This window comes from Dasypus novemcinctus, chromosome 3, assembly GCF_030445035.2.
Source record: "Dasypus novemcinctus isolate mDasNov1 chromosome 3, mDasNov1.1.hap2, whole genome shotgun sequence".
Taxonomy (NCBI): Eukaryota; Metazoa; Chordata; class Mammalia; order Cingulata; family Dasypodidae; genus Dasypus; species Dasypus novemcinctus.
In genome coordinates, this window is record NC_080675.1 from 95918598 (window position 1) to 95929004 (window position 10407).

Below are 10407 nucleotides of genomic sequence, written 5' to 3' on the forward strand. Positions count from 1 at the left end.
GCAATATTCTTATAGGAGATGGTTAGCTTGATATTTGTATGGGAAGCCTGCCACTCTTAAGAAAATGTGAGGATTCTCTTCATTATAGGATGCATCAAGACAATAGACCCTCTTGCCTTTCTTACTACTTTATTTTTAAGACTTACTTTTTATTTCTCTCCCCTTCCCCCCTCCCCCCACAACCCCCAGTTGTGTGCTGTGTCCATTCATTGTGTTCTTATGTGACCACTTCTATCCTTATCAGTGGCACTGGGAATCTGTTTCTTTTTGTTGTGTCATATTTTATCAGCTCTCTGTGTGTGTGGTACCATTCTCGGGCAGGCTGCGCTTTCTTTCGTGCTGGACAGCTCTCCTTATGGGGCGCACTTCTTGCGTGCATCAGCACTGTGCACCGGCCAGCTCCACACGGGTCAAGCAGGCCCGGGGTTTGAACTGCCAACCTCCCATGTGGTAGACGGATGCCCTATTCATTGGGCCAAGTCTGCTTCCCTCTTGCCTTTATTTAAAATTTTTAGGTACTGGAGCCTGGAATTGAACCTGAGACCTTGTATGTGGGCAGCCGGTGCTCAAGCACTGAGCCACATCGGCTTCTGAGTTGTTGTTGTTTTCCATATGTTTGCTTGTTGTTTGTTTTTGTTTTTAGGAGGCACTGGGGATAGAACCCAGGACCTCCCATGTGGAAAGTAGGCACTCAGCCGCTTGAGCCACATCTGCTCCCCCCTTTTGCCTTTTAAGAATCACAAAGCCCATTTCTGTTTTGTTTTTTAAAAATTTATTATTATAATTAAAACCTCAAATAGATATAGAGGGATAACAGCACTCCCATCCTGGATACCAGGAAGCTTCAGCATTGGCAGGTATGAGAGAAGAAAATACTTGTTACACTTCCTTGTCAACCATCACAGGAATCTTGAGCAGGAGGTGGAGGAAGCTCGGATGGTGTGAACACAGGATAAAGATCTCCCCAGGCGCTGACACGAGCACAGCGGTACAAATCCCTATGGGAAAAAGACTGTCAGTGTGGACTCTCTGCTCTCTCTAACCCCCCCGCCCCCCTGCCCCCCCGTTAATTCTGGTCACACCTCTTATACCTGCCATGCTGGTGGGCAGTGATCACAGCATGCTGCATATGTCCATCTGGACAGCACAGGTGACAATGCACATGGCGTGGCCGTTTAAGGACAGGCTGAGTAATACGGGGCCAGCGATGAGCCTCTTTTGGAGAGCCCCGGGCAAGGATCATTAAAGAGAACTTCTCCTCCTTTGGCTTCTTGTTCTAAGGTAAGGATATAGAGACTGTTTGGAGGAAAAAGATACAGGAAAAAACTGTGATCCCCATTCCTATGCTTCTTCTTTTTTTCATTCTATAAATCACACATGCCAGCCCTAAAATCTCCAGACTATTTTCTGAATTATCTAAAGCCTCCCACTTCTCTCCTTCCCCCCTGCCCCACTACTTTCCCAATTTTCCCTGCTCCAGTATTCTCAGAATACATACCCAGCTGAAGGGGATGGGATGGTAAGCCTGGGAGAAGCTACAGGCCAGGGGTTTAGAGGCTGTCAGCTGGGGACAAGGAAGTTCATGGGGACACTGTAAATACACAAAAAGATATGAGATATGACAAAAGAACCAGAGATCACAAAAGTAAGAAACCAGGGACAACAAGAGTCAAGAGGGGCTAGGGAGAAGGGAGCATAGAAGCAGGGTGTAGTGAGAGCCAGGGTAATCACTGAGTTAAATTGGATAGGGCCACAGAGTAGTGGAGAGTGGCTTAGTTTCACCCTCTCAGTTTTCCTGGCCCCCCTGGAATTCAGATCTTTACATGCTGGGACAGGTATAAGTAATACTTACTGGGGCAAAGACAAAAGCAGGTTGAGGGTCCAAAGGTGATTCTTCTTTCCCCTGAAACCAAAGAAACAAAGTTGGACCTGAGGGGTCTACTCTCATAACTCAGTCTCTGCACTTGCTTCATTAAGGACTCTAACTTTCAATTCTGATTATTAACTATGCCCTTTGAGTTAAGCTGGCTGCTTCTCTAATACTTCAAACAAAGAACTTTCTCTTTGCAGCAGGAGAAAGGCAGAGACTTGGCACAGAGTACTGTGTGCTCCCTTGTCAGCAACCTTCCCAGTGAAAAAAATGCCACTCCAGGACAATTGAATTTATGATTGTACACTAGCTCATACTTTCCCATAGAGCCAAGGTTCTTGGCTTGGTGATGCCCTAGATCAGGGGTTAGCAAACTTTTTTAAATGGGTTAAACAGTAAATATTTTAGGATTTGTGGGCCAAACGGTAAAATCTTTCTCTGTCCCAACTCTCAACTCTGCTCTTAGTGTGAAAACTGCCCACAGTCAATAGACACGAATGCGCATGGGTCCTGCAAAAACAGGTGGTGGGCTGCATTTGACATATAGGTTCTAGTCTGCCAACTACTGTCCCACATCACAACTATATGCCCAGTTTCCCAAGAGTCATTCTTACCAATATATATATGACAGAGTCTCTTTTGGTTTTCACTGTCCCCAGTCATTGGTGATAGATGGGTGGGGGGTGAAGGAAAGAGAAGGAATCTTACCTTAAGGACCAGGTCTCTGGCATCCATGAGAAGGCGGTGCCCAACCTTTGTTCCATTCTCTACCAATATCTGTTCAAAAAGGGGAAAAATAAGCAGAAGCCCTGAATTACAAGAAAGCATTAATGCCAGTAGTTCTGTAAGAGCATTCAGAGATGGAGTAGGGATCCTAAAAGAGAATGGGCATTGTATATAATATGTGGATGGGGACCCTAAAGGAGGGATCAAGGAACCTATATGAAAAAGAAAAGGGCAAGCATGAAGACAAGCTTCTGTGGGGAGAAGGAAAGGCATGAAACTCATGAAGCTGCTTTATTGAAGGGGAAAAGGAATCTTTACTCACCAGAAAATGACTTGTCTTGCGCCACAAGGTTTTAATTATCGCAGTGCGGTCAGCCTTGCTGGGCAGCTCATTTAGGGAAAAGGCCGATACCACCACATCGAATTGTACCTGAGAACCAAGACAAGGAACATGACAGTCCCAGAACAACCCCCCATTCCAAGTGAACGACAAGAGTCCTGCCCCCTAAATTTCTTCTATGCTTTCTTTTATCTTCTAGCACTCAATGCTGGGTTGCAAAGCTGAGGACAACAGTTTCCATCTGCCACATTCCACATTTAGGATACTCTAAATACTATCACTTGCCTTGGGTGAGAGAGGTAGAAACTGTCTGAAAAAGACACCTGGAACATAAGGCTCTCCAGATCCTGAACCACCTATGGAGGAAAGTAGAGATGTGGCAACTATGAGCTAAGGGCCACAGGCATAAACTAAAGAGATATCCAGCTAAGAAACACGGCTCTAAGCATAAAGAAAAACTCTAGGTATGAATGAGATATAATAAGGCAAGCATATATTACAGTGGGCAGGGAGAACACTGGGGCTAATGTCCTCTTAACCTTACCAGCCTCTCCATAGTCCATGAAAGGCCTCTACCTCACTATGTTTGACTAACACTGGAAGGCTCATCCCAACTTTTTGCTCTCACCGCTACTCCCCATAAAAACTTAACTCCCTCAGCTTTTTAAGAGCCCTTTTTATATCTTGTCCTCACCTTTCAGTAGCCTTTCTGCCAAATCCAACATGGCAGCTGAACTGTCCACACATACATATTCATGTAGGCTCCGACCCCAAGTTCTATGTGCAGCCCTAAGATGGCAAAACATAAATCACCAACTCATGACAGTCATCCTCACAAAAGACTCATTTACCCCTACCCCAACCCTTGGAGAAGCAGGATGCTATACTAAAATAGCTGGAGAAATTAACAATGTTATTTTCTCATTTCATTTACAACTCCTTAAAAAAAGGTAAACTCAAAAAACTATTTGTAGGCAGATAAAATTTCAATGATAGGTAAAACCTATGCCTTACATTAAATCTCCTTTCCTTTTTTACTTTTCTGAACATGAGCTTTTTTTCATGACATTTATTTGCTCATCCCAATCTATATACCTTCTTTTACCATGCCCAATCTGAGGGAAGAAACATTTTAGTTTCCAACTATCCTAATCACCCTCTGGTTCCCCAGTCCTTTGACATGGGATGGTATAAGTATGACTGTCCAGGGTTGGAACTGACAGAGACAAGGCTGAGGAAAGTTACTTACCAGGTGACAGAACCAGTACCAGAGCCAAAGTCCATCAAAGTTTGTGGCTGGAACTCTGGAATTCGAGTTCGGATCTGAAGAAATCCATAAAACTCTACTTACTTAGGGCTTTGGAAGATATGAATGAGGGGATCATGTTAGAGGAGGTGAGATGTGAATGTCTTTCGAGATTCTGTAGAAAATCTTAACAGAATAGGAAGCCCCTAAAATGGTTCTGAACTTTTGTTGGTTCTGAATATTTTATAGGATAAAGAGAGCCTAAAAAAAAAAAAAGCAAGCACCTGCAATGTCTCAAGAATCACTTCCCTAGAACACTACTTTAGGAATAAGGAAGATGATGGTAAAAGAGTTCAAATTAGAAGTTGAGGGACTTTCACCTCATGGAACGCCTTGGAGACTGCTGCAAAGCCACCATCTAGTCTTGCTGCCATATACACCTGGCTCAGTCTCTCATCATACCTGCAAGAAAAATTAGACAGCAATATCCACTGGGAAAATAACCACTATCTCAGTTACTTTCTAGACTTTTAGAAAATAAAATCTTTGCAAAAGGCTCTTCTAGCTCACCCCTTTCATTCCTCCACACAGAAGGATCCTGGGGCACCTTATAATCCAGATAGCTTTTTTTTTAAAGATTTACTTTTTATTTATTTCTCCCCCCCACCCCCCTGTTGTCTGCTCTCTGTGTCCATTCGTTGTGTGTTCTTCTGTGACCGCTTCTATCCTTATCAGTGGCACCGGGAATCTGTGTTTCTTTTTGTTGCGTCTTCTTGCTGTGTCAGCTTTCTGTGTGTGCGGCACCATTCCTGGGCAGGCTGCACTTTCTTTTGCGCTGGATGTCTCTCCTGATGGTGCGCACTCCTTGCGCGTGGGGCTCCCCTATGCAGGGGACACCCCTGTGTGGGACGGCACTCCTTGCGCACATCAGCACTGCGCATGGGCCAGCTCCACATGGGTCAAGGAGGCCCAGGGTTTGAACCACTGACCTCCCATTGGGCCAAGTCCACTTCCCCAGGCAGCTTTTTAAACACTAGATTGTGTAATTATACTTCTCCAGCTCTGCATCTAAAGTTGAACTTTTCTTTCTTTTGCTGTCTTTCAGTTCATCTCACCTCAGTTTTTGCCAATGGTAGACAGTTTTGCGTAGGGCATGTAACACAGCTCCATGAAGTTTCTCCTCTGTCTGAGATGGGTCTGGGGTAAGAACAAGGAGGTGAGAAACTAGGGAGGTGAGAACCTAGGGAGAATAGGGCTCAGATTCAATATGTGAATCTACTGCTCCCCCACCCCCTATCCCCAAAGGCTCAAAGCTTAAGAAAGAAGCCAAACCTAGAGACAAATCAGATAATAAGAATACCAATAACCATAGTGTTTCATATAGTATGTCTTTAATAGTGGTTTATCCAGTTTAACCAACCTTATCCCACAAATGTTTTCTATTAAAGGGAATGTGATAAATATTTAAAGGATAGAGTAGGATTATACTTTGTGGATTTCCTCACTTTACTGAAATTTAAGATTGTGAAGTCTCCAATGTTCCTATGGGTAAGAAAAGGGACTGGAAAATCCTAAGTCTTATGATTATGTTAGTTCAGTACTGTTTGGCAAGTATCTACTGAATACCTACACTGAGCCGGGTACTATGGGAAGTGCAGGGAATACAAGAAGAATACAAGGCAGGTCTGTAATATGAAGGAGTTCATAGGCAAGAAAATAACTTGACAAATTATACTTCTAACCCTAATACAGTGGATTTGCAGGAAAAAAAAAACATAAACACAAAAATTTTAGATTTTAATAGGACTCTGACCTTTACCCAATTCCCAGGGACAATCTTTGGAATAATCTACCTTTTTTCTTAGTAAAGTATCATTATAATAACTGCCCTGGCCAGAAAGTCAAAAAGGAAGTTGCAGTACCTAATTGAGGGACTGTAAAATGAATTTCCCGCTCTTCACTTCCCACTGATATTTCTATTTGGCTTGCTCTTCAAACATTCTTAAACACTACCTGCGTTTCCTAGTTTTTTCTTAAGTTCCACCGCCTGTCTTTGCAACTCCTCTGGCTCCACAGGCAAATGTCGGCTCCAGAGATAGTTGGTCATTGCTTGCACCTTCATCTCCATATTCGGCACCGAGCTTTCTTTGGGCCAAAAATGAAAGATGGAATTATTTGCCCGGGGGCCCTTTGCCTGGGCTTTTTCACGGGTCTCCCTTTTCCGCCATTACTCACCCATCAGCAGTAACTGAGCAGCATTAGTAAGAGCTTCGGGCAGCCGCACGCACGGTAGTTGCAGGATGCCGGGGTGCTGGCGATGGGGCCTCTTCCCCAGAAAATCGGACGTGTTATCCACCTGAGAAACGCCAGGCACGAGGACGGCGAACGCCTGCAAGAAGGAAAAAAACTCACTGCAGGGTAGAAGGGAAGGTTGTGTGCACTCAGTAAGGGAGGGACTGCCGACAGCACTACTCCTCTAAGCGGAGCTGTTCTCTAGAGGTCCAGGGTCCCTCCAAGAGCAACGAGAGCAGGCGCTCACCCGCGACTGGAGAACTACTCCAAAGCCGCGGCGCCCCCTGCCTAATACCAGCAGCAACCTCTGTCCGCTTGCGATCGCCATGGTGCTGGAAGCGAACCGGAAACGGAACTGTACGTGCCTGTGACACCCGGGTGCACCTCACTGCGGCGAGCATCCGCCGTGGAACGTTGTCCCGGGATCATATCAGCCAATGAGAAGAGCGAATGCTTGCTGGTAGCCAATAATATATGTAAATAATCGTGGGCCGGAAACCCTGCGCGGCCGGGACACGGCGGTGGTTTGGTAGCAACCAGCAGGAAACAACCCGCCAGAAGCGAGGATACAGTTGGATTCTGTTATGGGTTCCTGACGTTCAGAGAGTTGGGGGCGCTAGCGGGAGCTTCCCAGGGGTCTCTAGAAGCGCGGCAGCAACAGGCTAAGACTAAGACTATTTCTGGGTGTATTGACGACCTGTTTTGCTTCTCTGGAGAATGCTGTGTCGTAGGTTTTTTTCTCTTTGTGAAAAGGGGCGAATGTGGTAGTGAGAAGACCTGAAAACCTGACTTCGGGGGCCAAAGACAATAGAAATTAATAGTTAATAGATTCAATGTTTATTACATTTCTCTTCTATTAAGCCGGTCCTCTTAGATAAACAGCTAACGCTTGTTGAGAAGTGTGCCAGTTACTGTGGCAAGCACATTTACATAATGCTACCTCGTTTAGTCCCCACAAGCCTGTGAGGTAGCTTTTCTGTTAACCCCATTTTACAGTTGAGGAAAATGAGGCTTCCGGTGGCTACATATCATGCCCCAGGTCAGAAACTTTGTTAGCTGACAGGTAGTTTTTAAAAAAAGATTTATTATTTATTATCTCTCCCCACCCCCTCATTGTTTGCAATTGCTGTGTCTGTCTTCCTTGTTTCTTTAGGAGGCACCAGAAACCAAACCTAGGACCTCTGATGTGCGAGGGAGGTGTCTAATCACTTGAGCTACCTCTGTTCCCTGCTTTGTTGTGTCTTAATGTTTTCTCTTCATGTCCCTTGTGTCATCTTGTTGTGTCAGCTTGTTATGTCGGCTTGCCATGCCTGCGCATTGCCTCAGTTCGTTGTCTTGCTCATCCTCTTTAGGAGGCACTGTAAACCTCCACTCCCTGCTTTGTTACGTCTCTTTGTTTTTTCTCTTTTTATGTCCCCTGTTGAGCCAGCTTGCTGTCTTCTTTAGGAGACTCGGCGAACCATACCAGGTACCTCCCATGTGGTAGGCCAGAGCTCAATTGCTTGAGCCACATCCGCTTCCCTGACAGATTTAAACCAGGCAGTCTAAGGCTGAGCTTTGCTTTTGAACAACAGGCTGTATAGTACTCCTAGTATTGGTACTTGGAATGCAAATTAAGAGCAATGATAGGTGTTCAGAAATGGTAAATTAACATGCAATATTAAAAAGAACTCATTGTGCTGTAAACGCTTGATTCGTATTGCAAACACATTAGTCGACTATGGTACATCCCTAATCTTTTGGGATAGAAATATGGTATTAGAGTGGGTAGAACTACTGTAACTGTGAGAGACTAAATATGATAATTATGGGAAACGATATCAGAAAGTTAAATGTCTTGTTTTCATTTAGGTCATTAAACTTTTATTCTAATAAAGGATGCCCTTCTTTTATAACCCGAATACCCTAGAAGGAGACTGGAGGGTGCTTAGGACACCTGTATTAAGTATCCCATTCACAGCTCTCTTCCACTCTAGGTTTGACTTATGCATTAGTCAGCCGAAGGGGTGCTGATGCAAAATACTAGAAATTGGTTGATGTTTATAAAGATATTTATTTGGGGTAGGTGCTTACAGATTCTAGGCCATAAAGCATAAGTTACTTCCAAAGTCTGTTTTCACCAAAGTCTGTTTTCACGTGTTGGAGCAAGATGGCTGCCAACGGGTCTTGCTTCTCTCTGGGTTCAAGGTTCCTTCCTTCCCAGGACTTGCTTCTTCCTGGGCTCAGGTTTCCTCTTTTCCTGGGGCTTGCTTGTCTTTCCTCTGTGAGCTTTCTTCCCGGGGCTCCAGCTTAAGGCTTCAGCATCAAATTCAACATAAAAAACCCTCACATCAAAAGCTTTAACTCTGTCCTTTAACATACCTTTTATCTGTGCGTTCCCACCCACCAAAGGGTGGGGATTCAGTGACCTGAAGACGTGGCCAAATCAAAGCCCTAATCATAACTCAGTCATACCCAGTAATAGAACAGATTACAAACATAATTCAATAACTATTTTTGGAATTCATAACTATATCAGACTGCTACACCTTCCTTTTAGCCTGTTGTTTGTTTGTTTTCTTGTTAATTTGAGTCCCACATTCTCTCTTATAGTACTTTGCTTTTACTTTAAATTGTTGGGTCAAGTTTTGGCAATATAAAATCCATGACACTAGAGGTCAGCTATAGCATAGGACTCATTAGATTATTTTAAACACAGGGAGACTGCAAAGAAGAGGAATAAAGTGCTTGTCTCCTAGAGTCTGGCAGTCTGAATGTGAATTCCAGAGCAATGAGATAATAATAAATAAGAGCTGCTGCTCACAGGGTTGATGATGCAAGGATTAAATGAGATAATGTCTGGCCCAAAGTAAATGCTCAGGAAATTTATACTATTATCGCTATACTTATTATCATATATATTTTCAGAATTTGAGGGGATGTGATCACATTTAAATTTTTATTTTGAATTCATGTCATTTCCAGGGCACACGTGAAACTGGTGAAAATTTGGGCCCAAGGAGGGTTGGGTACTGGAGGGTGAGAAATAGGGATCAGGAGCTGGTGGTGCTTCTGAATGCCCTTCCTTACTTTTCCTACTAAACTGCTGACATAAATGTGGCTTTCTTTATTTTAACATTGGTGTTTTAGTTTGCTAAAAGCTGCTGGGAGCAGTATACCAGAAATGGGTTGACTTTTACAATGGGAATTTATTAGGTTGAAAGCTGATGGTTCTTTTTTTTTTTTAAGGGTAGTTTTTCTTTTTCTTTTTTCTTTATTTCTCTCTCCTTCTCCTCCCTCCCCCAGTTGTCTGCTCTGTGTGTCCATTCACTGTGTGTTCTTCTGTGACCGCTTCTATTCTCATCAGTGGCACCGGGAATCTGTGTTTCTATTTGTTGCGTCATCTTGTGTCAGCTCTCCTTGTGTGCAGCACCATCTTGGGTGGGCTGCACTTTCTTTCGCGCTGGGCGGCTCTCCTTATGGGGCGCAGTCCTTGCACGTGGGGCTCCCCTACACGGGGGACACTCCTGCACGGCACTCTTTGCATGCATCAGCACTGTGCATGGGCCAGCTGCACACGGGTCAAGGAGGCCCAGGGTTTGAACCGCGGACTTCCCATGTGGTAGGCGGATGCCCTATCCATTGGGCCAAGTCTGCTTCCTGAAAGCTTATGGTCCTGGGGCTGTGAAAATGTCTAAATCAAGGCATCATCAGAGATGCTGCCTCACTGAAGGTTGGGTGCTGATGATCCTATACTTCTACCATGTGACAAGGCACACTGGCCATCCTGCTAGTCTCTACCTTCTTCAGGCTCACCTTCTCCCTGAGCTAAGCTGTGGGCAATCGGGCACATGGTATTGTCATCAGGAGATGTGCAGCTGAAGGCAATCATACATATGGCTTGTCTCTCCCTTTTATTCCTGGCCTAGTCTCTTTCAGCTTCAGAGTGTTCCG

General features: G+C 44.5%; 1 protein-coding gene across 3 annotated transcripts; it reads right to left on the minus strand.

Annotated features, from left to right (window-relative positions):
* Nucleotides 1–749: 749 nt before the first annotated feature.
* METTL17 (methyltransferase like 17) lies at nt 750–6838 on the minus strand. Of its 3 annotated transcripts, none has more exons than XR_011648396.1 (14): nt 6722–6838; nt 6418–6571; nt 6196–6327; nt 5298–5379; nt 4563–4644; nt 4186–4259; nt 3631–3725; nt 3222–3292; nt 2919–3026; nt 2579–2647; nt 1853–1903; nt 1499–1591; nt 1092–1296; nt 750–998 (listed from the first exon to the last, which is right to left on the minus strand). XR_011648396.1 is itself a non-coding variant. In XM_004482292.5 (14 exons), exons 1-14 carry the CDS (start codon nt 6800–6802, stop codon nt 893–895), a joined length of 1383 nt encoding a protein of 460 aa, XP_004482349.2. In that variant the 5' UTR covers nt 6803–6838; the 3' UTR covers nt 750–892. The 3 variants fall into 3 exon arrangements, 2 of the variants coding, with proteins under 2 accessions (XP_004482349.2, XP_023441465.2); XM_004482292.5 differs by having other exon boundaries at nt 1092–1276; XM_023585697.2 differs by lacking the exon at nt 6722–6838 and having other exon boundaries at nt 1092–1276; nt 6196–6323; nt 6418–6507.
* Nucleotides 6839–10407: the final 3569 nt, after the last annotated feature.

Coding starts and splice junctions, on each gene's coding strand:
- METTL17 (XM_004482292.5), bottom strand. CDS start 6,802: ATGGCGATCGCAAGCGGACAGAGGTTGCTGCTGGTATTAGGCAGGGGG. Junction 3,726..4,185: donor GGTACTGGTTCTGTCACCTG/GTAAGTAACTTT, acceptor TTGCCATCTTAG/GGCTGCACATAGAACTTGGG. Junction 1,277..1,498: donor ATCCCATCCCCTTCAGCTGG/GTATGTATTCTG, acceptor TCCTTACCTTAG/AACAAGAAGCCAAAGGAGGA.